The following is a 27244-nucleotide window of genomic DNA, read 5'->3' on the forward strand; positions in this document are numbered from 1 at the left end:
AGGCAAAATTAGTTTTACTTTTACAACACTGACTCACTTATCATGTTGCCTTGATTGTGCTTTTACAGCTAAAGAAAACATATATTCCACTTTTAAACTAAAAAAAGCCCTTTTTTAGAAAACTGCAGCCTTGTTTTCAGATTCTCGTGCAGCCGAGCAATGGGTCCTTTAAATGGGGGCCTGGTTAAAAATAGATCCGGCGGGTGTGCGTGTTCTTGTGTTCATGTGTGTGTTTGTGAGCAGACGTGTGCGCAGACAGAGCGAGGGAGTGTGTGCTTGTCCCCAGTCTGTACTTGCCTCACCTGGCTAGGCCGGTGGGCTGGGCTGTGCGATCAATGCAGCCGTGGGCCCTCTCAATTTTCCAAGGTGCTCCATCTGAATCCAACGGTAAGCAAGCCCCTGCTCCCACTCCAGGTTGAGGCAGCACGGAGGGATGCCGTTCAAATGATGCCTCCTACTCCTTGGGCAATTCCCCCGAGGGTGCGCACAGCCCATTTTTGCTGCTGAAGAGAGACAGAGAGAGAGCGTTCGGGGAGGACAGGGGAGGAGGCTCTCTCCCTGGTCATTTTCGAAAATGGTTCATAGCCATGGCTCAAAAAGTACCCACCTGGTGAAAGCAAGGAAGCTCAGAAGCAACTAGGGAGGCACTGTTATTTTGTATTCTCCCAAGCACTTAGTACAGTACTTTGCACACAGTAAGCGTTCAATAAATATGACTGAATGAACGAAACAATCTACTAAGCTCAGCTCCCAGCAGGAAGGGAAACACCTGGCTTCTAATCCCAGCTCCGCCACCTGGCTGCTGTGTGATCTTGGGTGAGTCGATTAACTTCTCTGAGCCTCAGTTACCTCATCTGTAAAATGAGGATTAAGACTGTGAAACCCACGTGGCGATGGGGACTGTGTCCATGCTGATTATGTTATATCTACCCCAGCACTTAGTACAGTACCTGGAACTCAGTAAGTGCTTAACGAATACAAAAAACAAAACAACAACAAAAAACACAAATCCGCTTCTTTGTACCACTCCTCTCACAATCCCCTGACTCTGTGGCTGAGGAGCTTTTATCATGGGGCTGCTCTCACTGTAAAGATGTCCCTCGAGCCGCTGGCGAGTTACTGGATAGAACAGGAGGGAAACCGAGTCAGGGTGGAGGGGACCTGAGAAGGCTGGAAGCACGATGAATGGGCCCCCCACTATGGATGGACAGAAGGCCCTTTCGAGAGGTTTGCAAATGCCCCTGGCAGGGTAAAAAGAACAACCAGCAACATCCCGGGCAGCTCGCTGACTTGCCTTCCCTTGTTTATGGGGCAGCTTCTGCTGACCCGCTGCCCTGCAAGATGCCCAAACGCAAAAACAGCTCCCTCTCTCCTTGCCCCCAGGTGTGCTGGGGGGCTTTTTCTGGCCCCATTCCATAAGCGTTGACTCCGGTACCCACCTCGCCCTTTTTGTCACATATCTCTCAGAAGCCACACGTTGCTGGCTCTAGAGCGGAACGTCGTCAGAAATACAGCTATTTGGGAGAGGGGGAGACCAGGGGCTTCAACATACAAGAACAGACGGATCTGACGTTGCAATCGGTGGAAAACTGGGCAGAGAGAACGAGGCTGGAGCTGTCAGTCTGCAGAAACATAAAGCTGAGCAACAGAACTGGAGGAGGAACAGAATGCTAGGCTGTAAATACGGAAGGGGTCGGGTGATATCACAATAAGCCACCAGAGTGATGTTCAACTGGTTTATGATGTCACCAGAGTCTCTTGATATATTTAGAGCTTTTATAACACCCCGGGAACACTTTATTGCTCTAGAAACTAGAGTTTGGTAACCACATATTTTTGTTTCTAGACAGTGATGTCACAAGCCAAAACAGCAGAGAGCAGCAGCTTCTGGAAATGGCTCAGAGAAAGGGGAAGACCCCGTGTGCATAGAAAAGACACGGCCCGGGCATGGCCTCGCCGTGATGCCAGGGCCCGGCTCGGCCACGGCAGGCGAGGGGCGGTGGACGGGGCGTCCGCCTCACCGTTCCCTTGCACGTCTATACTGCAGGCTACACGAGCCAGACCAGAGCGAGCTGTTACAGCACAAAGGCGGCATGGCTTACTGGACAGGGTACGGGACTGGGAGTCAGGAGACCTGGGTTCTAAACCCGGCTCTGCCACCTGCAGCTGTGTAACCTCGGGCAAGTTACTTAACATCTCTGAGCCTCAATTTCCTCATCTCTCCTTTAGACTGCGAGCCCCATGAGGAACAGGAACTGGGCCTGATGTGATTGTGACTGTAACTTTCCCAAGGCTTAGGACATAGGAAATGCTTAACAAATACCACCGTTATCCTATGTCTTATCTTTGTGGTTGTCGAGAGTGCGGCGTGGTCTAGTGGATACGGCAGGGGCCCGGGAGACAGAGGAACTGGGTTCTAATCCTGGCTCTGCCACTCGTCCGCCGTGTGATCTTGGATAAGTCACTTCACTGCTCTGTGCTTCGGTTACCTCATTTGTAAAACGGGGATTATGAGTGTGAGCCCCATATGGGACATGGTCTGGATCCAACCTGATTTGCTTGCATCTGCCTCAGCTCTTAGTACAGTGCCTGGCACGTATTAAGCACTTAACAACTATCACAATTATTATTATTATTACTGTCGTTACTATTACTTTCCCTCGATTGCAAGCTCCTTGAGTTCAGTACTGCCCAGTTCCACAGTGCAGGGACGCACCGTGCTTGGCACACTGTAGGAACTGAACTGACCAGCTTATTCACACAGTGAACAGCATGCTAGCCCTTAGCAAATGCCAATCCTGAAGACTTACATTGATTTCATGAGCTGTGAAGCTCTGTTCCTTTCTTCAGCTGTCACAAGAACCAATTAACCGTCCTATTACACAGGACCTTGATTCTGTGCAGCACTTTTTTTTAATCCCCCCACTTTCCCACTGATGTAGGGAGAAGCAGGTCCACTAGCCCCACATTACGGCTGGGGAAACTGCGGCCCCGAGAAGTCAAGTGACGTGCCCGAGATCACCTCGCTAGACCAGGGTCAGAGCTAGAGCTAGAATCCAGCTCTCCTGTTTTCCACAAGGCCACACACACCTCCTCCTCTCGGTAAGTTGCCCTCCGTTCGACTTTCCAGAATGGGGAGGGTCCAGGCCCTGAATCGGAAAATGTCCATTCACACCCTCAAGGAAAGACCTATGGCTCAGCACAAAGTAAATGCTTCCCCCGCTGAACAGCTCCCGACAGGTGCCCGAACTCCACCGTCTCCTTATGCTAACCCCTGCTTGTCCTCCTTGTTTAAGCACTGAGCCACTGCACTGTGGGGATGGAAAGAGCCGTGGACTGACTGTTCCACTGGGCTTTCTGCTCCACGTGGAGGGTGGAGCCCACTCAGCTGGGACAGACAGTTAGGGTGCCATTTGACTCACCGGGAGGCCTCTGGCTAGGCCAGGGAGTGGAGCATCCTGACGCGGCAGGCCTGGGTGCTGACTCCTGCTTCTGGAAAGTCTAGGGCTGGGGTGGGTGGCTCCCCAATTTCAGACGAGGACAATCTGGGGCTTTTCTGATGGCTGCGGAGACCGGGGGAATGGAGAAACTGAAGCAAGAATGGGGGCTGGGACCGGCCAGGACGGGAGGATGGGGGTTCCGGACTGTACGGAGGAGGGAGAATAAACTCTATCAATGCTTGGTTTTCGCTCCCTAGAACAGGTTTGCCGGTTTGACCCCCTGCAGCTAAAATCAACGATGTCCAACTCGGTTTTGGGAACTGAGATTAGGAAGGGAATAGAGTGCTCCAGGGGCGGGGGCAGTAGGGGCTGCTTGGTGGCGACGTCAATCTCCCAGATCCACAGAGAGGATGGGAGCCGAGGGACGGGCTGAAATGTGAAACTCCGGGCTCTCTCCATCAGAAAAACAAAAACTTTCAATGTCCGTCTTTCCCCAGAAGCTTGATTCCCAGTACCTCTCTCTCCCGAGGGGTGAGAGAGCCTCCCGGCTGCTTTGTATGGGATAATGGCTCTGGTGTCTGAGGAATAGGAATTTATACAACAGACTACTGCCCTCTAAACGTTTTCTATTTTTTTCCTCTCCAAGGGCTCAATTTTTCTGCCACAATATATCCTGGGATGCCTAACTGGTCCCCAAGGGATTGGCCAGAGCAATCCCTCATAGGAAGGCCTTCCCTACAGGTAGCTCTGGTCCTTTTCTAATGACTGGGTTTGGGATTAACCAGCGGCAGCAGGGAAAATAAACATGTTTATTTGGATTCTACTTTAAGAGACAGGAAAGGGAAAGTACGGTCACTGTGCTCAAAATGGCTCTGTAATTAATCTGTGATCCCACTGCCTCATTCAGCTAGATCAACAAACAACTTATTGTACAGCAAACTAATGCTGACACCTTGGAGACTCTTCCACAAAAGACCGCAGAACGAATGCCCAGATTTTCTCTTATCAAAATTAATTTCTGTTGCTTGGAGTTGGCGGAGACCTCGCTGAGGTAAGGAAGGTGGGCCCGAATCTGCTTGTTTCTGAATTTCACAAGTATGTCCAAAATTACCTCCGGTGAGGTTCCAGTTTACTGGTGTTAATTTAGAAGCCTGCAAGGGATGTTTGCGCTGCCTCAGCGACTGAGGCTGCCGACCCGAGTCTACTCACGCACCCACGACAGGCAGAGGGACAAGGGGCCCGTGTGGACTGGGTGCTCCGTACTCACCGGATCCTGAAATCACTTTAGAGACAGCATCTCAGCAGTTGGGCCCTCAAAGGGCAAAGGCTGGGCCCACTTAGAAAGACACCCGGGATTTAATATTCAAAGGGAAAGCACTAACTTTCTGGTCTATGGGATGCAGCCATCATATAGCGGTGAAAACCAGAAGAGAAAATCTCTCCCAGGGTCCCTAGAGGCCACTTGCGCATCTCCCTAGAACCGAGCGGACAACTGTTCGACTGGGACATTCCTAAGGCCTCCAACGGGGCAGGAGTGCTGTCCCGTGGTTCCAGAATGTCACTGCCGATGGTGAGGCTGCGTCCTCAAGTGTGAGGGTCACAGAGAAAAGCTCCTGTGCACCAGCAGGCACCTTGCACTCATAGAAATCCAGGAGTTCTCCTCTCCAGGCCCTTGCTTGCTCTCTGGGGGAGCATAGCTCCCCATCAGCAAGGATCTGGAAGACCAGGTCCCGGTTTATGGGGCCAAAACAAGGGCAGGATCTTGGGCCTTGGGTCAGCAAATTGTGTTTTCCATCACTGGATGGTTCTTATTTCTATAGAGAAAAGAGAGGCTCTTTCTCAGCAGAAGCTTCAAGGGATCATTAGGCCAAGGACATGGAAGTGAAAACAGTTAACGCAACTACCCAGCAAGAGACATTTGGCATAGGGGCCCTGAGAGATTGGGAACTGGGCCTAGGGATGGGGGACACCCAGGGGTCATTGCTGCTTCAGTGGCCCCTTCTGTATGAGGGACAGCCAGCTATTTCATACTAAAACTCTGGGGGGAAAAAGAAATTAATCTGGGTAAATGCAAACCGAAGTCACCAAAAGACCAGTACTTTAAATGCCAACAAGAGCCAGGATTAAAAAGTTAAACAAAGATTATTTGTGCTATATATGTATTCCTGTTTTTAAAATGTCTGTTAGAATTACATCTTCTTTTGAAATTGACCTTTTCCATTATTGCAGATTCTAAATTAAACCAATGTTACTCATTTCAAATTAAAGACAAGATGAGCACAAAAGTCTATTCGTATCTGTTAGTTGTGGGCATTTTTGATTTCACCATGTGAACCCCTGGGGTCTTTTTCATTGATTTCACTTATTCATGTATTTATATTTCAAGTCTTTAACTGCTCACCAAAGGGCTGCGACAATGTGGGCTACAAAAGGCCTTTCTGTGGGCAAAATGAGCAAAATCCCAGGAAAACTGAGAATGGGAAGGGGAAAGAGCAAAATAGAGAGAGTGAGAGAGAGAGAGAGGATGGTCTAGAAATTCCAGGGTCTAGCCCTTCCCTGAGAGCCCCCAAGAAAGCATTCCTCTTTCCTAGAAATTGGGGGAGATAAGACAAGACCGGAAAACCCGCCTCCAGCTTGTTCAGGTCCTAAATTGGCGGGTGGCTCAGAAGCCCAGTTTTCACCCCCAGGTCCCCAGTTCCTCTCTTGCCCTAGTTGCAGTCACTCCCCATCCCCAGAGGGCCAGCTGACACATCCAAACCACGGCCAGGAGATCCATCTAGGCCTTAGAGTCTTGAGCACCATCCTTCTCCATCAGCAGCATTGCTAGTGATGCAGTGAACAAGCCCAGAGGGCTTGTGCCCCTTGCTTTAACAGTAATGATGATGATGATAATTTTAATAGTAATAATGATGATGGTAATAATAAAAATTTATGGTATTTGTGAAGCACTTTACTTTGTGTCAAGAACTCTTCTAAGTTCTAGGGCATATACAAGATAATCAAGTTGGACCCAGTCCCTTTGGCTCAGAGTCTGAGCAGGAAGGAGAACAAGTTCCTTATCCTCATTTTAAAGATGAAAAAACTGAAGCACAGAAAAGTTAAGTGGCTTGCCCAAGGTCACACAGCAGGCAAGTGGCACAGCCAGAATTAGAATCCAGATCCTCTGACTCCCAGTCCTGTGTGCTTTCTATTAGGTCACATTGCTTCCCCTTAGCTTTGGGAGGGCTTTACAAGATGAATCAATGGCATTTATTGAGCATGTAATAATAATAATAATGTTGGTATTTGTTAAGCGCTTACTATGTGCCGAGCACTGTTGTTCTAAGCGCTGGGGTAGACATAGGGGAATCAGGTTGTCCCACATGGGGCTCACAGTCTTAATCCCCATTTTACAGATGAGGGAGAAGTGACTTGCCCACAGTCACACAGCCGACAAGTGGCAGAGCTGGGATTCGAACTCATGAGCCCTGACTCCAAAGGCCATGCTCTTTCCACTGAGCCACGCTGCTTCTCCGTGCTTCACAGTGCTATGTGCAGAGCACTGTACTAAGCGCTTGGGAGAATACAAATGCAACAGAATTAGAAGACATGTTCCTTGCCCATAACAAGCTTTAACAGGCTATTAGCATCTGCCGGTCAGCACCCCAAAAGACCCACTCTGTGCTCTACAACTGCAGAGAACCAAAACTGACAGGGAAGAGGTTTGGGGGGACAGTGGCATATACGGACTTCTTAGCACAAGAGATACATGGTTATTTCAGGGAGGAGGTGAGTAGAAAAAACACATTTGTACTTCTAAGCGGAGAGGTGAAATTAATAGGGCAAACCTGGAAAATGGCTCCAGGGTCCACAGGCCAATTAGAATCTTGTTTTGTAAAGAAATCTAGAAGAATTTGCCACGTGCACATTTTTTCATGAATAATTACTATTACTCGCGCTCTTTCGCTAAGATCAGATGAACAACGTATCGGTCAAAATGAAACAATGATCGACTGTTCACTAACGTTGAGCTTTATCTTCCCATCCAAAAAATAATTTCTGATTAGCATTGATACAGTTCTCCTGAAACAAACAATTCTCTTTTGGGATTAGAGAATCTTGAAAGAATGAAGAAAGGAATAAGAGGAATTCAAAATTCAGAAATGTAAAGGATTCCAAAGAATAAGTGCCTAATAAAACTTGAGTTATATAATGACTATTTACATATTGAAATCACTGCAACCAAATGACACTTTTTTCCTTCTTCACAAACTATTTTAAATGAGGATTTTGTCATTTCTGAGGCTAAAAAAAAAAAAATCAGGACGCCAAATAATATCCCTTTGGGGAAACGACAGCCATTCAAACTACTTCCCACATAAGAAGGGCAACTCTTTAGCTGCTACAGAGTTATGACCAACATCACTTCCTTTCCATAGCCAAAACAGCAGTTTTCTTCTGGTTCCGTCTAAAATGTTTGAATAGTTTCTGTTGCCATGGGGAAAGAGTAGCTCTGGGTGCCTGTGCAGTTGTTCAAATTTCCATATTTAATGCACAATAGTTCCCACCTTTAGAAATGTTCCTGCATTAGCAATTTTTGCTACACTTCTACTCAAGGTTAACTCACCTTTTGTTCACTTGCATAAGCAAACTCCACTGTACATTGAATGATAAAACTGTCTTGTCAAGAAAAGAATATGTTGAAACCTTTTATCGCCAAGAATAATCAAAATACTAATGAGCTGAACAGACGAGAGGTATGATCACCTTCTGCTCGATCGCTGTGAGAAACCCGGGGGAAAAGGGGGCCCTTGGGGCTGCGGTGCTGGGAGAAGTAGGAGGAGGTTGAAAAGGAGGAGGACGAAGAGGAGGAAGAAGACGAAGAGGAGGAAGAGGAGGAAGAAGAGGAGGAGCAGGAGGAGACGGAGGAGGAAGAAGAGGAACAGAAGGAGAAAGAAAAAGAGGAGGAGGAGGAAGAAGAAGAGGAGGAAGAAGAGGAGGAAGAAGAGGAGAAGGAAGAAAAGGAGGGGGAGGAAAAGGAGGAGGAAGGGTTGGGGAGAGGGGAGTCCTCAGAACACACAATCTGCTGGCTGATGATGGCCAGGGCCCGGCGGGACCCAAGAGGAGGAAGCATGGAGGGAATCCATCTGGCATAAGCCCCATACAGCCTAAACCCCAAATTTTTCTCTTTTGGGGACACCCCAGGAAATCCCAGCAAGGCCCCCCTCCTCTCCCTGACTTCAGGACTGCCCTCTCACAGTGGCACGGAGAGGGCCACTTGCAGGTCCTTCCAGAGCAGTGGTGCCGCTGTGCTCAAGTTAGAGTGCTCAGCTCACTGTGCTCAGGCCTCAGTGCTCGGGCTCTCGGAAGTCAGCAGCGAAGTGAAATATCTCCATGTCCAGTGGTGACTGGGTCCTGGCCCAGGCAGCCGTTGGGTACCTGAATGGAGCAGGGGCCCAGGACAGCCCGTGCTGCTCCGCCGCCTCCTGGTCTGAATCCAGATTATTAACAAATCCTGGGGGTGAGGCGGAGAGGCCTGGCCTCTGCAGCTCTCTGCCAACTATAGGGGTGGGCGGACCAATGGGAGGGGACATTTTAAGGGTCTTTCTTTAAAGTTCTTCTGAAGCAGCATCCTTGCATGATTTTAATGATTGAGCGAGTTCTCTGACTTCAGGATGAAATGCAAAGTTTCCTTGACTCAATCCCCTCCCCTTGCCCAGGAATATTCTAACTGGTGTGAAGAGAATGAGCACAGTCTACTTCGATTTAGCGATGTGATAATGTCGGATCTCAAGGTTGCTCGCATACAGTTCCTTTTGGCTCAATACTTTGAAAATTAGGTACTGTACTTCTGATAGTACCCAAAAAGCAAATTCACAGTCTTTTCTTATCCATACTTACATTGCTGTTTGATCACGTAACTATATAGACTAGGCTTTGTCAGGGTTTTTAATCCACATACGTGGCCTGGGCCCATTTTTTGGATTTGGGGACCCAACAGTGTACTTAGCCTCTCTCCGCATCAATTCCTACACCCTGTGGGAAACTACATTGAGTCCGGCACTCTTTTGCTCCACACTCTCTTTTCAGGAAAGCAATCAGTGCTCCGCGGACTAGAGCAGGGCATGCCAGAGGCGAGGTCAGGATCGGGATCTCCAGGATAATGGGGCTTGACCCAGGGTGGGCACAGACCATCACGATACAGGTAACCTCCCCGGACCCAGCGACAAGGCGCAGGAGACTGGGCAAGGAATATGTCTGCTAATTCTGTTGGATTGTACTCTCCCAAACGCCTAGCACAGTGCCTTGCACATAGTAAGTGCTCAATAAATACCACCCATTGATTGGTTGAGACTCTCGCAGAGCCAGAAAAGCCCCCCGCGAAAGCCACCAACTGCCACTCGGAGAGGAATAACCGTGTCAGGGGAAATGGATGTTCCTAAAGTGTGTCACTAGTTCCTGCAGGCGGAGAGTGGAGCAATTTGGAGATACACATCCTAGAATGGGTGACGACATTGCTACGATGAATTCAGGAGGTAGGGTCGGGGTGGTAGATCTGGGTAGTTTAAAAAACATAATCAACAGATCAACCCATTTCAACATAGTAAACATCCCTACTTCCTCCAGGGATATTTGCATCAGGACCAGGAGAAACACTCAGGCCTCCACAGGTATCCAATCAGAATCTCAGCTCCACTTCGCGTTTGCTATGTGCCCTTGGACAAGTCACTTAACTTCTCTGTGCCTCATTTACCTCATCTGAAAAATGGGGATTAAGACCATGAGCCCCATGTGGGACATGGGCTGTGTCCAACTTTGTAAGTTTATATAATAATAATAATAATGTTGGTATTTGTTAAGCGCTTACTATGTGCCGAGCACTGTTCTAAGCGCTGGGGTAGACACGGGGGAATCAGGTTGTCCCACATGGGGCTCACAGTCTTAATTCCCATTTTACAGATGAGGTAACTGAGGCACCGAGAAGTTAAGTGACTTGCCCAAAGTCACACAGCTGACAAGTGGCCGAGCTGGGATATATCTATCACAATGCTTACTACAGTGACTGGCACAAAGCAAGGGCCTAATAAATATCATTATAAGAAAAAGAAAGTCCATGTGGCATGAGTACCAGCGTGGTCCCTTAATCACTGATTTCGCTGAAAACCTGAGCTCACTGTGTGGAGGAATGCCCACCTAACAACCTACAGCAGTGGGGTTTAGGAGAGATGAGGCCGGATTTTGGAAAATTTAGAGAAACTTTGAGAAGCAGCAAGGCCTACTGGATAGATCAGGGGCTTGGAGGTCAGAAGGACCTGAGTTCTAATCCCAGCTTCCCCACTTGTCTGCCGTGGGACCCTGGGCTAGTTACTTCACTTCTCTGTGCCTCAGTTATATCATCTGTAAAATGGGGATTAAGGCCTCAGGTGGGAAATGGACTGGGTCCAACCTGATTAGTACGTATCTACCCCAGCATTTTTTACAGTGCCTGGGGCTTAGGTGTGTGCTTAACAGATATCACAGGAAAAAAAAAAAAATTGGCCAACCCAGGCGAAGTGCTAGAATGAAAGCCCAGGTTAAGGCAGGGTGGCTGTTGGAGTTCTGTTGTTGTAGACGTGATGTATTTTTAGCCGTCATTTAAGAGGAAACTTCACCCGCGCCTCGTCTCATTTCTCACCACTTCATCGGTAACGACCCATTACCTGTAGTCACACCAGGGACATCTGTACGGCTTTTCTCCAGTATGAACTCGCTTGTGTCGCGTCAGATGGGACTGGGTCGTGGAGGCAAAATTACACTCATCACATTTGAATGGCTTCTCCCCTGTAGGATGCCAAGGAAAAGATAGATGTGAATAATTTTAACAGTTGGTAACGAGGTGTTAAAGCCCGCACCCTTTGGGAGACGACCCGCTCTCGTTAAGGTAAGCGGGTGGTCTGGGGCGGCCAAAGTTGGTCACTGTTGGGAGAAGGCACCTGTGTGTCGGAAGTTGACCGGTAACGGTCCGGCATCGGATCGTGCCGAGTCGAGACTCATCGGTGAGTAGTTAGGGCCCCCTGGGGCCTCCGGGATCGTCGGCCTTTCCTTGAGCTGGACGGGGCCGATCGTTCCTCTCTGCCTGTTTACGCTCCCGGGGATTTAGCCTGCGGTCGAGTCTGTTGCGGCACTTGGAGACGGTTAACGTACGGAGTGGCTAATGTGGCGGACAGCTGACCTTTAATGCGGTCCAGCCCCGGGACTCAGGGGAGGGAAGATGGATCCCGGGCACACGAGGTAGAAATCAGAGCAACCTTAAAGGTAAATGCTGGAAAACTCAAGAAGCCACACGTGGGGCCGGGATTACGGATCTGGAAATGAAGAATGTGAGAAATTCTCTGGGCAGAAAGAGGGACAGGCCCAGAGGAGGAGGCGACCGGGACGATTAAGCGCCTGGGGCCGGCGCTGCTGAGCAGAGGTTCCAGGAACACTACTCCCTGCAGGGAGTCCCCGGGAAACCACTTGATTTTTCTGGGCTCAGTTCCCCGCCCAGAAATGGAGTGGCGATCCTTGCTGGCCCGGTGCCTGGAGGGAGACGCAGCCAGCTAGGTATCCAGGATAGATTGCTGAGTCTGACTCTTGCCCTGCTGCGAGGGAGAGGGTGTGCTCCTGGGCTCCAGGTGCCAATACAGCACGGCTGTCTGTGTGCAATATGCGTCTGGGTGGAGGTGGGAACACTCTATGGCTGCTCCGACAGCTTCCCTGCTGGCTCCGCTGCCGCCTGGGCCTCATTCCCTTGTTCGCAGGGAGCACCGGGCGGGGGCAGGCGAGGCCCAGAAGTAGGATGATCTACTTGGGATGACTGTTGGCCAAGATGCTTTTCATGATCCCCCAGTGACCTGCCCACCCGGTGGCCCCCAACTCTCCTGGATCACCCAGCCCGAGGGATTAGGGTCAGGCAGAGGGGCCGAGAGATAAGGATTTCACTTCTTCCTCCGGACTGTACGCTTGTTGTTGGCAGGGAATGTGTCTACCGACTCTGATATACCGTACTCTCCCAACCACTCAGAACAGTGGTCTGCACACAGTAAATGCTCAATTAATAGGAATGATCAATTGACTACCTAGCTCCGGAAGCCACAGCTCCCTACCCGGCCCTCCCGGCTGCACAGGCTGTGGGATTGACCCTTCTGGATGAATGGCGGGGTCTGGGCTGGATGCGGCAGCAGCACGTAACGTGCTTTTAAGGTAATCAGCTGTCAATCAAGAGGGATGTTGGGTGTTGGAGGGCTACCCAGATAAAATGAGGATTTTAGGAATACAAAAAAATGTATGGAATAACACGCATATGGATTAGGATCACACCATTAGCATCACCACCATCTTCTCTCTCAAGTTCAGTCAGTGTATGCATACCTCGTATTCTTGAATAATTGTGTGACCTTGGGCAAGTCACTTCTCTGTCCCTCAGTTACTTCATCTGCAAAATGGGGATTAAATGCCCATTATCCCTCCCTCTTAGACTTTGAGCCCTGTGTGGGACAGGAACTGGTCCGACCCCAGTGCTTTGTGCAGTGCTTGGCCCAGAGTACGCACATAACAAATACTGCAATTACTACTATTATTACTATTATAATTGCCCCCCCCCCTTACTGTGGAGGAAGCCAAATATTTTTTGTGCCTCATAAGTGTAAACAGGAATTAGAGACGCATGCTGGGGTAGGAGGAGGATGGGGGTAACATGCGGAGAGGCAGCTGAGATGAGTTCGAGCTGGGGGAGAGGACTTTTTTCATTGAAACAGCTCAGGATAGGAAGAGGATCAGGATCAGAACCGGATAATGCAGGGGAGGAAGAAGGGGAGGAAGGAAGGGAGGGTTCATTCAATGGGTGCCTTTCTCTTCTTTCTCCCCTCTTTTCCTCCTCCTTTTGTTCCCTTCTCTTTCTCTAGAAATAATTCTCATACAAACCTTGCATTAGCCTCACCTCGCTTTAATGCTACAAAAAATTTGTGAAAGTAGGGCAATTGGGAGAGCAAATATGGTACATTCTCATTTATACATACATAGGGATATTCTGCATATAGAAACCGATGGGACTTGAGAAAACTCTTCCAAAATTAAAGGTTGGCTATCGAACCCAAACTAATTTCTTTCTGATCTGAAATATCTATGGCATCCAGGATGTGAAAATCTTACAAATATTCCAGGTCTTTACACCGAAGCATAAACTTCAGAATTACGTGTCTGTGCCTTCTACGATTGGCAAAATATTCCCTCCAATTCCTAAACTTTGAAATGCAAATCATTATGTGCAAATTCACCCATTAAATCCGGTCCCTCAAACTTCCAAGCTTTCCGAGGCAGGGGCCCATTTCATTTGTCTCCTAATTGCTGTAAACTGCACGCATACCCCAGTAGCACATAAATAATAAATAGGAACAGCAGTAATTCAGAACTAACTAATCTAATGGCATCGTTTTTCTTATCTTTGTCCAAACCACCCACCCTTGCAGAGACAACTTCCTTTAATTGTCCAAAGAAAGTGAGAAAATAAAGAAGCAATGTTGAAGGTAACTCGAGATAGCTGGAGGATGAACAAAAGCAGCGGAGAGCTAAGTTATTTTCAAGCCAGACGCCAACCTTGGAGAAAACTACACAGCCTTCAAAGGACAAGAGAAGAAAATGAGCCCACGCTGTACTTCGGTCACAATGAGACTGGGATAGAAGCGAGAGAGGGAACTGACTGAGGAAAGCGGGGTGGGGAGGAAGACAGCACACGAGGAGAGAGGGGACCACCTCCGTCAAGGGATCTGTGGCCTGGGGAGAGTCTTGGAACTAAAGCTGGGATCTTAAGATGAAGGTGCAGTAGGCCCATTCTAACTATCTGGAGGTGAAGGAAAGCTTCTCTGTTTACAAGAAATGCTCTGGAATGTAGGAGGCTAGAGAAAACATGGGAAGCGGTCAAGTCCCCTTCCGCCGGGCCAGCACTCGGACCGCAGACAGCCATGAAGAACTGGCTTTACCCGGCAGTTACTGGTTGCAGAGAGCTTTACTGGACACTTAATGTGTACAGGGAGCTTTACTGGGCATCCAGCTGTTTGCAGCGAGCCTTTCTGGGTGCCTACTGTGTGTAGACGGCTGTTTTGAGTGGCCACTGAACGTAGTGAGCACCTGCTGAGGACAGAACCCAGAACGAGGAGGCTGGGAACATATGTCGGTTACCCAGGCTACCCTGGAAACACATTCTCGGCTTGCTCCGTTGTTGGAGGAGCTTCTCGCCATGTGACCTTTGGAGATGACAGAAACTCTGACCTAAGGTGGCAGGCGCTGCACTATCGCAGGAGGACCCGATTTGAGTGGATGAGACTGGGCCGGAGGTAAGGACCCTGAACACCTACCATGAAGGACCCATTCTGGCCTGGGAACACCGGGGAGTCAGTCAGTCAGTGTTCCCTGCTTCCACCAAGGGCAAATGAGACACTCTGCTCCTGAGGAGAGCTCAAATGGCCTAGGTCCTGGGCTCCCAGGGGCACAGAGCTATCTCTGCTTAGGATAAATCCACCATAACCATTTGGAGGGGGAACAAAATGAAACAAAGCAAAAAAAAAAAAATCCCAGTTCCTTCCTTCTTCCTAATGACTTAATGAAAAATGTCACTTTCATGAACGTTTTTTCAGTCCACATACCCATTGCCACATGAATATACACATGCATTCCCATATGTAAAATGCCCCCTCTCCCTACGCGCGCACACACACACACGTGCACACACACGCACATACATACTCTTGCCAGCAAGGGGGGCTGGATGGATTGTTCATTAAATTCAATGTCGAGTTATTTAACTGCACATTAAAGTCAAAGTGCAGTTCACATGAGGCATGGAAACCTAAAGTGAAGCAGTCATCTGGATAAAAACACATATATTATTAAATGTTCTCCCTTTATTACACTGACCTATAAATGCCTGGAGATGTGCAAAGATTGAAATGAACAAATACAACTGATCAGACGAGCTGTGACCCAGGCAGAAGGCTTGCACCGTCATGAACAGTGAATAGCTAGGCACAAGGAATGGCCACAGAAGTACAGAACTATTTTGAGTTATGAGATTACATTTCCTCTAAAATCTTCTCATAACACCATAAACCAATGAAGCTTCACTTCGGATTGAATTACAGCCCCATGATTCACTGTTAACTTGTTTATTATAATTGCTTAGGTGAATAATGTCTGGTCTAAAAAAAATACTGCCTTGATCTATCAATTATGCATGATTTTGACAGTGATCTGGGGTAAGGTGGGTGACTATCAACCACCCTGCCAAAAATCCACTATGTAAACTAAAGGTCAACTCAAATTTTTAGTCTTAACGCTCGCTTTTCTTTTTACTACAGGACCTTTAAATTAGTTCAATGTATTTTATTGCATTTAAATTCTTTGTTTTTATGGCATGTTTTTATTCAAAGCTATGCATTTGAATTTACAATGAAACCCTGTTCAAGAATAATGGCCTTGAAACTTAATCTGGATATAATTCTAATGATTGAATGCACAGATTTGCCACTTTATAGTGATATAACTAGAAGTTGCCATTTTGTCTTTACTTAGACTGAGCCAGGTGATAGGTACATCTCAAATACGAAGAGATCTAAAAAAACACTTACAAAAGTGGGACGCTAGAAATTTTCCTGTCCAATGACAGTCACTCGTGACTACCTGAATCCAAGAGACCGACTCAGTCCCTCTAAACTGGATTCAGGAAAAAAAGGTCCCTTCCTCCTGCAGGTGACTGTGAACGGAGAAACAGGAAATGCGGGGCAGTTGGGGGACCTTTCCGAACCCTTCCCACCCGCCGATCAAGCCTTAGCTTAGCTGCGGTTTCCCCGAAGGAACTGTTGACATTTATTGAGCATCTGCGTGGCTCATTTCTCCATCTACACTCGGCATCAATTTTCACGCCGAAGGGCAACTCTGGCAGGGCCACACCATCCTCGTGCCGGAAGATGGCACCGCGCTGCAGAACCAAACCCGTCGGAAGGAGCTCTGGGACACCGTCGGTCTCCGCCAACAGAGACCAGACAACCCCACCGGCCGACCGGCTGCAGCTGGCCCTCGATGCAGGGAAGCACGGTGGGAGGACTGACAACGCCGAGGACCCGATGCCGGCTGCGCTGTCCTGGCCAGCTGGGTCCTCTCTCCCAGTGCTTCCCCTTGTTGAGAGAAGCTTGCTTGGAGACGAGATTTCCCACTGGGTGACCCCTCATAGTCCCGCTGCATTTGCTGGCTCCCCAGAAACTCAAACCCCATTTCCGGGGACCCAATGGTAGGAGGGGGTGTCGCTCCTTCGGACACGGCGGTGACAAGATCAGCGAGAGGAGAGGGTCGGGAGACGGGGTTTGGGGGGGAGGGTGCCGCCCCTGGGGAGGACTCTCCTGACTCCTGCCTGGTGGGCCGGGCCTGCCCCGGGATCTTCGGGCCCCTACTCCTTCACAGAGCGATGGGGGGAGGGAAAGGGCCGTTAAGCTGGCCAAGATGCTCACTCCCCTGCCCTTGAATCAAGGGCCTCTGACAGGTGATAAAAGTAAATCTTAGAAGGAAGAGGCTGTGTGTCAGCCCCCTCGACAGTTAGTGTGGCAGCAGGGAATTATTTAAGCCATTTAGAGTGTTTCTGATAGCTCCCCCTTTCCAGCCTGATTCTAATTTGCTGGGGCACTCCAGGGGCAGGGCAAACCGTGGCACCCCGTGAGACACCAGAGAAATACTGATTCCACGGTTGAGGGAGGAGTCTTAAAAAGCATCACGTGCCAGACAGAAATATCGGGCCCCCAGAAGAAGGGGCACCAGGTGGTTTCCTAGGGAGTGCAAGACGGAAGAGCTGATTTCTGTGTTAAAACACTTGTCCCTGATTGTTTGTGCCACAGAGGCAGATAAATGCCTAAAAGACAGATACCTGCCTAGGAGACACTGTCCTTTAAGAGTATTAAGTGAAGAGCAGAGTAATAAGGAGGCTCCGGTCCTGACATCAAATAAGAAGTTGTGCCTGCTAGATGAGGTCTTTGTGCAGGATCGGTGAGGAGATGGCTCAGGCTGCTAACCGGGCGCTTCCAGCACAAGAGCCAGATTTTGGAGTGGGCTCTGTCAGAGGGAACAGCGGGGAAGATAGAAGCAGCTCTGTCAGAGAAGCAACGTGGCCTAGTGGATAGAGAAGAAGCAATGCGGTTTGGAAGTCAGAAGGACCGGGGTTCCAATCCCGGTTCTGCCATTTGTCTGCTGTGTGATCTTGGGCAAGTGATTTTACTTTTCTGGGCCTCAGGATTAAGACTGTGAACCCCATGTGGGACAAGGACTTTGTCCAACCTGATTAGCTTGTAACTACCCCAGTGATTAGTACAGTGGCTCGCACAGAGTAAGCACTTTACAAATACCATTAACAACAACAACAGCAAGATACTGGGGACTCCCCGGGTCCCCCCAAGATCGGGCAGAGTTCAGCCACGGCCACGCCACACTGACACGGTAGGATCGACGGCCGGGAGGAAGTCCACAGCATTGCATTTCACCATCAAATAGATGGGGGCGGTTTAGCGCCAGGGCAGCTCGCTGTCCTGTCCTAGGAAATGGGCCACTGGAGGTCTGGTCCGCCTGACCGGGGAACCTTTCGCCACCACCAACAGCAAACCCTAAACAGCACATGATGTCTAGGATCCGACATCTTGCCGCCAGTCGATTTGAGCCGGACCTCTTGCCTCCTACACATCTTCATGGACTCCCTCTCACCTCCACTACCTACTGTGCCGTGGATCCAAGCGGCCCTTGGAATGGCTTGTTCACCAGCAAGGAGGGGTCAGGTGGGAGGAGGGGGGAATTAACAGGGAGAGGGGGAAAAAAAAGAAGAAACACCTCCTTTAGGCCCCCCAGTCCCACATCTTCCGAGCCCCTCGGCCCCACTTTGCCCCAGTCCCACACTCCCCCAGCCCCACTTCGCTCAGCACAACGTCCCCCCAACCCTACGCTGCCCCAGCACCCCCCACCAGCCCCATGTTGCCCAATCCCACGTCCCCCTGCCCCTCCTGTCCCACGGCCCTCAGCCCCACGTCCCCCGCAGACAGCCCTTGCCCAGGTGAGATTGCATGGCACCCTCCGAGGCCTCAGATCTTTCACTGCCTTCAACGGCTCTTTTCCACTTTGTATCAGGCTGAGGAAAAGCTACCTCCTCCACAGTGTCCTCCTGGGCACCTCTTTGAGCGGCACCTACAGGAACTGCTACGGAAGGGTTCTAGTCTGGAAAAGGGCACGGATAAAGATTTGCTACTGATCATTTTCGGTCTTCTGCCCCGAGGAGCCAGTGCCATCTAACGGGCAATGAAAGTGAGAAGCGGGTAGAAGGTCGCTCCCCTGGTGCAACTGGGGGAATGAAATTTTGTATGGTTCGGGGATCCCCGCAAAAGCTGCATTTCTCCCTCTCCCCTTTACCGGTCACCAGAGACAGGGGTGCCCTGAGGCCCGGGGACCCAAACTCCAAGACCCGCCATGGACCCCGACCTCCAGCAGCCTCTGGTGTTCCCCAGGAACACTGGGCAGACCCTTGTTGGAGCAGGACCTGGGAGAGGCACATCCAGATCCTGCTTGAGACTGTCCAGGGACCTCCGATCCCAGGGCCCGATCCCAGGGCCTAATCCCGAAACCCCAGTGCCCAACCCCGGGGTCCGGTACCAATGCCAGGGCCCGATCCCAAAGGCCTGGCATCAGCATCCTCCTCCTGTAGGGGATAGGGCCACTCCCTCGTTCCCGTGCCTTCTTCACAAAGCACCGTCTGCCCTCCGGGCTGAGCTTCGGTGATAACAGCACAGCCAACCTGGAACCCGGAGACCGTCCATGTCGGAATATCTGATTCCACCTGTCTCGCCCTCTAGGTGGGAGAGTCGCCGAGATGCGGCCGCCACGGCCGCAGCAGGAAGAGGTCCCGGGGGCGGCGGCGGCTGAGGAGGAAGAGGAGGAAGAGGAGAAGGAGGAGGAGGAGGGGTCGTCACTGACCTGTGTGCTGCCGCCGGTGCTTGGTAAGCGCGTGGCGCGTCCCGCCCGCAAAGCCACAGAGGTCACACAGGAAGGACTTCTCGCCTGTTGCAACAATAAACAGATGAGGGGACTGCGGGGGTCACAGATCATTAAAACATATCTATCAAGGCTTTCAGGGTTACTAATTCCTCCAATCAAATGTTTCCATGTAAATATGTCAAATGGGAATGAAATTACCACTGCGGTTTATTGACTGTGATAAAATCTGAAAAGCACCACTGAACATAATTACACACTTGTCAGGCCCATAAAAATTAGCTTTATTATCAATGGAATGGTTTTGTACAACTTCATTTCTGTTAGATGTCTTCCAGATGGGGCTGCTTTATGCACTTGAACAGTTTTTATGCATATCCCGATTTTTTACAATTCCCATACATCTGGCCTTCCAGGGCCGAGGAAAGATGGCTTGGAGAACTTCACGCCCAGGATCTGCGATCCTGCCGAAATTTAGCCCAACCGCTTCCCTGACACCTCGGGACGGCAAGAGCCTTCTAACCGACTTGACGGAGGTTCTCTCGAGGAACTTTCTACTTAATAACTCAGAGTAAATGCTTTTCTTGCATGCTAAAGAGCGCCGGCACAATAAAAACCACATTACTCGCTCCGGGTAGCCCTTCAGAAACGCAGTTGGCGTTTCTCAAACTTCCCCGACAGAAAGGCGGCGGCCCTGGGGAGCACTGCAGGAATGGGCATGGCAGACGCTGGCCACATTCCTCCTTCACTGGGGACCTCTCTCCTTTCCCCACCGGTGCTCACTCTGCTGTAACAAGTCGGGGCCGAATCGGCAGAGAACCGGTTTAAAGGTGGGCGGATGCTCATTTTTTTCGTGTTTTTATTCCAGCTCGCACTTTGGCCCCCAGATTATAAGCACAATACATCTCTCTGGGCTGGGGTATATTTAGGCAGTAAGTACTGGCAGGCACACGGCAGTTTCTCCCACAAGACCCGCAAAGGAGGCGCTCAGGAATAATAATGCCAGCCTTGGAAAGATGCGGGAAATTATATGAAATACTTGGCCAAATCAATGTGAATCATCTGCCGCTCCCTTTGCCCCTCTGCTAATTGCAGCATGTGGCATGAGTCCGGGCCCACTGGGACAGAGGGGTGGCGACGGAGGGGGGTAGGGGGCCTGCTGGGGGCCAGGCTCCTGGGTCGGGGGAGGCAGGCGGTGAGTGGCCCTCCACAGTTAAGAAACAAAATTGCTTTCTTCAAACAGAGGAAAGAAAACCCACCACCAGGGAGCAACCTGTGGTTATTAAAAACAGTCACTCTTCCTCTGGCATATCTATATTTCACGTGATGGAAAAGGGAGGGTTGGCAATGCTCACTCTCACCCTCGCACAGGAAACCCCGAGCCCCCCACATCAGATGGGTGAGGGCTAGGTGCTCTTTAAGAATAACCCATGATAACAATAATGAGGGTCAATTTAAAGTTCATACAGTTACTTCATACAATTACTTTATCCATTTGAAATGTAAACCTTTTTCAACTCACTGGCGTACACGTTAAACGTGGATGTGCAGCTGAGTGTTGTGGGTGTATGTCTGCTGCTCGTGTGTGTTTGTGTGTGTTTGTGCACACACGTGGTGACCAGATTTAAAATTTGCTCAGCTCCCCAGCCAAGGAAGGCCAGAACCCACCTCCCCGCAACCCGGCCAGGACTCTGGTGTCCAGCAGCTATGGTTGTGGAAGGAGGCCGAAAGTGTGGGCACAGGGCGAGGATAGGCACTGGGGAATCCAATTCCCTTCTCTTTTTCCTCTGTTTCAACTCAGAAGGGTGACCAGCATCTCTGAAGTGAAATGGCATGAGGAGAAGTTAAAGGTTGCAAGTAGAAATATTCACGGGTCTTCCTCCCTCCGCTTTCATCCATTTGCCCTGAAATGCAATTCCTCACTTTCTGGTGGAGTTCAGCCTAGTTATATTAGTGACCTTGGGGTTTGACATCTAAGATTCCATGGGTGCCGTGAGTCTCCCTGATATTGTATTTCACATCCAGATCTGCCACTGGATGTTTCATCATCTTCAGTGGAAGTTTCATTTGCTGTTTTGGGGTCGGGGGTGGGGGGAATTGTGCGGTGCAAAAGGGGTACTATTTCCCTAGATACGTTTAACTATTTTATCTCCAGAATTTGTAACCTTTAAACTCTTCGGAAAAGCCCGGGGTCATATTTCATTAGTGGACAAGGGTTTGCTCTGACTCACCATGTCCCGGTTCTAGCTGGGGTGTAATGGAAAACGGTTCTCTTCTTAACAACTTGAATTAGTTTCAAGTGTGCCATTTTGCATTCAAATGTAGAAAGACACGGAAACCAACCCTTTATTTTCTATTAGAAAACAGCCACTGTCCCCTATCTCTCATTATGGTGCAGACTACAAGACCTAACAACAAAAATCCATATTATTGATCTAGCCAAGTCTCCACAATTATTCTTTAGAAGGAAACGCCGACGATAAATTACATCTGCACTGGCTTTTCATCTGCTGTTCGATATAAGTGATCTCTCAGGGCAGGGCTGGAGACCTTAAATCGTCAACACCCTTGTCAGAGGGGCTAAGGAGACTGGGCTTCCCGCAAACGGCTTCGCAGGAACTTTCAACCCGTAATTTCAAACAATAATTCAGGGTTTTGTGGGAATTTTAATTCGGAGAAAACGATGGAAAAGCCTATTAAAATTTCTCTTTTCTCTCAATGAAAAAGAAATGGATCTGAATACTAGGAAGAGAAGACTGCACGTCTCAAAAGGTCCGTCGGGGCCTCCCGCTTTATGGGTTGAGAAATCGGCCATTGCTTAGTGCCACAGGGAGCCTTGCCTGCCAGGCTCTCCAATGAAAACCCCCACAGAGAAACTTGGGGGCAGGGTCACAGGGAAGACAAGGTCAGGAATGCTCACTCTTGCTCCTGGGGGTTAAAACTAGGACTCAGGATGATGTCCATTCTCTCATTCATTTAATAGTATTTGTTGAGCACTTACTATGTGCAGAGCACTGTACTAAGCACTTGGAGCGTACAATTCGGCAACAGATAACCAGGCTCCGGGTAAAACGGTGCCACTGGCCAGAAGGTGGAGGCCTCAAGTGGTCTTTGGAGGTTGACTTTGCTGGTGGTGACAAACAGGTGGATTGACTGGGATTTGGATCATTTGGAAATGCAGTTCTCACCCAAATTCTGGAGAATGTTTGGCTTTGGGTACTATTTGTCCAGATGGATCTGGAAGGGCTACCTGACCATAAACTCCTTAAGACCATCACATTCCTCGATAGTCCTATGCTACCAGTGTGAACGATTCTGTCGTAGGAAATTTAACATTACGACTGCCCTGCCAACCGGTGGCCCGCCTGCTCTGAGACGCCGGCCACCACAGAATGAACCCCACAACCCCGCCAAGGGCAGCAGCGTAAGCATGACCCCTCGTGGACTTGCTGCACCAATGTGCTTTGAACCCATTGCCTCAGCCCAATTACCCCGCTCCCCTCGAGCCCCCATTCGGTCCCGACCTGTGTGAGTCCGGTAGTGGTCCTTCATGGCCGAGGCGGTCAAGAAAGAATAGTGGCAGGTTGGCCAGGTGCACTTAAAGGGCTTCTCTCCCGTGTGGAGCTTGGTGTGATTGTTGAGGGCCCATTTCTCGGTGAAGCTGCGGTCACACAGGAGACAGGTGAATTTCCTGGGTAGGGGAGGAGGGGGGAAGAGGAGGAGCAGGAGGAGGAGAGTGAGGAGAATCAGAAATGGTTCACACTTGGCCCAAGTTCCCCCCGGCCCCGGTCCCCTGCCCCGACCCCCCGGCCCGGCCACCCCAGCGCGGCGGCCAGAGGTGACCGGGGGGCTGGGAACACACGGGCTCTTGTGGAGAGCGAGATCGCTGCAGCCTGGTCTGTCATGTCTGTATAACCACCATTGATTTTTCTGTCCAGGCCTGGCACTGGAGCCATTTATTCTCTGCTTTGCGGTTGGGCCCAGCGGGTTTGAAAAATTCTGTTACAGCCCAGTCACCCCTGAGGCAAATGTGAGAATAGATTTCACCTGTACAGGCCTACACCACTTATCCAGGGCAGGGCTGTCAGAGCAGAGGCTAAATGAAAAGCTATCCATACTAAACTACTCAGACAATCCCGGGCCCTCTGCCCTGCTGCGGCGGCGGCGGCGGCGGCCACGGCGGCGGAGGCTGCGGCGGTAGAGGCCGCGGCGGTGCAGGCCGCCGTGCGGGGCTGAGTTACTACTTGTAATAACGCCGACCCGCAATAAACCAAAACTGTGGAAAAATGCAGCCCTAAAAGGGGCAACAAAAATTCCGTAAGTGTTTCTGAAAACGTTAACTTCAGTGCTTCGGCCGGATACGTAAGTGGTTCCCTTCGATGGAGAAAACAGGAAAGAGGGGGAGAGGCAATTCATTTTGCTGAGCTAAAAATATCGGGATGCTTTTTAACAAGAAATCACTTTAAAATACCAGATCAGTCTCCAGATCATAAAATTCCATCTCGGAGCTTCGGCCACATAAGAGTGGCTGCATCTGACTAACAACAGAAGGAGCGTAAATCTAAACATTAACACTACATAAAATGAAAAAGGTAAATTTATTGTACTGGCTTTTCTAGCATTCTCTAACGCTACCTTTAATCCATTACATACTTTAAATAGTGCGATATTTACACATCAAATCATCACTATAAACAAGACGGATTTGTAATTCTCCACCTGTATGTACGATCCCTGCGATCTGTAGAATAAAATGTTTGCTAAAGAAACCAGTCAACATGAAAGCGAATACAAATCTCCCAAGACGTAAATTAGAGTATCCATTTTTTACATGATTGAGAGGACCCTGGAGCATGAAACAACAAAAACAGCACAATTCCACTACTGTGGCATTTACATGTTGAACTGACTTACAGGGTTTCTGTTTCAAACCTTTCCACTTTCACACTGGGAGAAATGATTCGTTTTTAAAGCCGGTGTTTCTCATTGGCTTGGGTAATTGAATAAAAGTAGTGACAAGTTGGGAGACGATTTCCCTCCCACCCAGACTTTTCAGAAAAGAAGCCGCTTGCCCTGAACCCCGCAAACGCAGAGGCCGGAGACGGTAGCTGAAGACACCAAATTTTGGCCTGGTGCTGATTTTTCAAGATTCCTGGCCCAGCGCAGCGCTAATTTGGTCAACCCACTCCGGGAACAGGGACGCTAAGCCCACTGGATGAGAAGACAACAGATCTCAGTTTCCAAGCAAGGGACTTTCCCGAAGCTCCCAGTGTCTGAGAGCCCCGGGACTGCAGGGGTTAAGGAAGACCCCCTCCAGGCCTGCCAAAGAAGCTACTGCCCACTCCATTTTTTTTCAAGAAGCTTCTCCATTTCAAGCAGATACAAATTCACAGAAAGGAAAAGAAGCATGCAAACAACTGCGCCCCGGCTCCGGGCTCAGTGGCCTGAGCCAGTGACAAATACGGCTAAATACTTCCCTACGCACCGAAAGAAAATATCACGTCCGTATATCTCTTTGACGGGCCTTCATGCATTTCACATTTCAAAAGCATGACAGGGATCTTATTTCTAAGATAAATTCCCCTATCTACTTATTTCCTCATGTATTTATTGTGGAGCTAACCTTCTACTACAAGAAATAAATAAGCAGGTTAAGTAGATGCTATCTTTAACAAATAGTTTTTCCAGACTGTATTACAACTTTATGAATGACAAAATAAATCCCCCATTTTTAAATCTATCATGACGTACATTTCACAGTATTCCACCTTCTGAACCTCAATATGGGTCCTATTATTCATACACAATAAAAATGTTAAACTAAGGCTGAGACGCTGCCTTACAGGGGTAACGGCCAGGCGATCCAGAATTAAGGGCACCAACGGGCCCCTGTCCAACTCCTGCGGACCAGGTCCTGCGGCTTTTCGTTCTACGGCTGCTTTGCGGGAGGGTGCTGGTCACACTCTGATGGTCCGGGATGATGGACTGGGGGTGGGGATGCTGGCTTCAACCCTAACCCCCCAGTGGCCACTGCCCTGCCCCACACTGCCCAACCCCAGGCTCCCTAAGGGGACGGGGGGTGAGAGGGAAGGAGGGAAGCCGGTGGGTGCCAGAGGGTCACGGTTCAGTCAACAAGGGCATAGAGCAATACTCTTCCCTTCTTTTCCCTCCCTCCCTCACCCCCTGCAACATCTTCGCACCTCTACTTCCTACCTCACTCACTGTCTTCTGGAGCTCACAGTTCCTGGCTGGATGGAATGGGATGGGCAGTCCGGGTCACCTCAGGTGGAAGGTACTCCAGAGATGATGGAGCGGTGCGTTCTGGGCCAACCCAGGGTCCAGCACTTCCTCGGACCTGCCGGGTCAGTCCCGACATCCACTCTAAAGGACACTGGGAGGTCAAAGGTGGCTTTTACTGAGCAGGTTTTACACTGCCCACTGAGCTCCCATCCTTATCCTCACAGATGATTCACACTGGGTCACTGGAGGGAGAATCAGGAATGGAGAGGGGAGAGCCGGGGGTGTTGCGTGGCTTAGTAGAAAGAGCACGGGTTTGGGATTCAGAGGACGTGAGTTCTAACCCTGGCTCTGCCACTTGTCCCTGTATGTGACCTTGGGCAAGCCGCTTAACTTCTCTGTGCCTCAGTTACCTCATCTGTAAAATGGCGGTTAAGATGGCGAGCCCCACGTGGGACAACCTGATTACCTTGTATCTACTCCAGAGCTTAGAACAGTGCTCGGCACATAGTAAGCACTTAACAAATACCATAATTATTATTATTATTATTGTGGTCTGTGCTGGCCCAGGCTGGAATCAGAAAGTTTGAGAGTCAGGGGTGTTGGATGGACCATCCCTCTAACCGTGAGGATGGGTGTCAGGAAGGGCAACCAGCTCTCGGGTCTTCAAAACATCCTAGTGCCCCTTTCAGAGATGGAGTCCTGCGCCCAAAGAGCTATTGGATCTGACTCACTGATGGTAGTGTGTTCGGTCTATTGTTCTAACAAATTTGCATACCTCATTTCGCCCCCAAATTCTGCTCTTAATAGGCGAAAGCCCTGTACTAGATAATGAAATAAAAGAGATAATGAAAGAGATTGAAGTGGTGTAGGGGTTTCCATAATCTCTTCTGAACTTCTAAAGAATGCAGCGTCGATGGACAAATGTAAACTCAATAACTGGTTTGTCATTGTGGAAGCTTTACCGTGAATAAGCGGAAATCACTTTTAAAATAATAGAAAAAAGTCTCTAACAGAAGGGCAGCAAAATAATTCTTGTAAATGCCAATAACTGGCCTGAAGTAGTGCAATGGCTCACCAATCTGGTGCCGTCATCAGCTGGTGGGCAAATATGTATGGATTCAGTTTTGTGGAACACACGTTCTTTTGGCAGGGGATTAACTCACGAGGGAAGCTCTACGATCCGATGGATGCCTCAACGAGAACCCGGGGACTCGGGGCTGGCTGTAGTTCACATGGTTTTCCCACATTCTTGTCCAAATGACGCAGGTAGCTTTTCTTGTCAATACTCTAAGGGAAAACTGTCTGCTGACATTTCAGGAATGAAACCAGCCGAGAGAACAGGAAAGCCGCTGGAGGGGAGGAATGACAGGACCCAGTTTCTGAGGGGGCACATGTTTCCCCACACTTTTCCCAGTGCTGGCCCAGATCCCTCTATCAATCCCGCTCAATCAAGGCTCACATCTCCAAGGACACAACTCATTTGACTGAGCGTTTGGATTCTCAGTTTTGAGGTTTAAAACATTGGAAACTTTTGAAAATACAAATGAACTTGACGT

The 27244-nt window shown here is 49.5% G+C and overlaps 1 protein-coding gene across 2 annotated transcripts in view; it reads right to left on the bottom strand.

Annotated features, from left to right (window-relative positions):
* ZNF407 (zinc finger protein 407) overlaps positions 1–27244 on the bottom strand; it is a 276349-nt gene that overhangs the window by 72562 nt on the left and 176543 nt on the right. For both annotated transcript variants that reach the window (XM_029052837.2, XM_029052839.2), the window contains exons 5-7: positions 22973–23139; positions 19431–19514; positions 11120–11240 (exon numbers count right to left, since the gene is read on the bottom strand). In XM_029052837.2, coding sequence (XP_028908670.1) covers positions 11120–11240; positions 19431–19514; positions 22973–23139 — 372 coding nt within the window. The remainder of the gene's footprint in view (positions 1–11119; positions 11241–19430; positions 19515–22972; positions 23140–27244) is intronic.

This window comes from Ornithorhynchus anatinus, chromosome X2, assembly GCF_004115215.2.
Source record: "Ornithorhynchus anatinus isolate Pmale09 chromosome X2, mOrnAna1.pri.v4, whole genome shotgun sequence".
In the NCBI taxonomy this organism is placed as follows: domain Eukaryota; kingdom Metazoa; phylum Chordata; class Mammalia; order Monotremata; family Ornithorhynchidae; genus Ornithorhynchus; species Ornithorhynchus anatinus.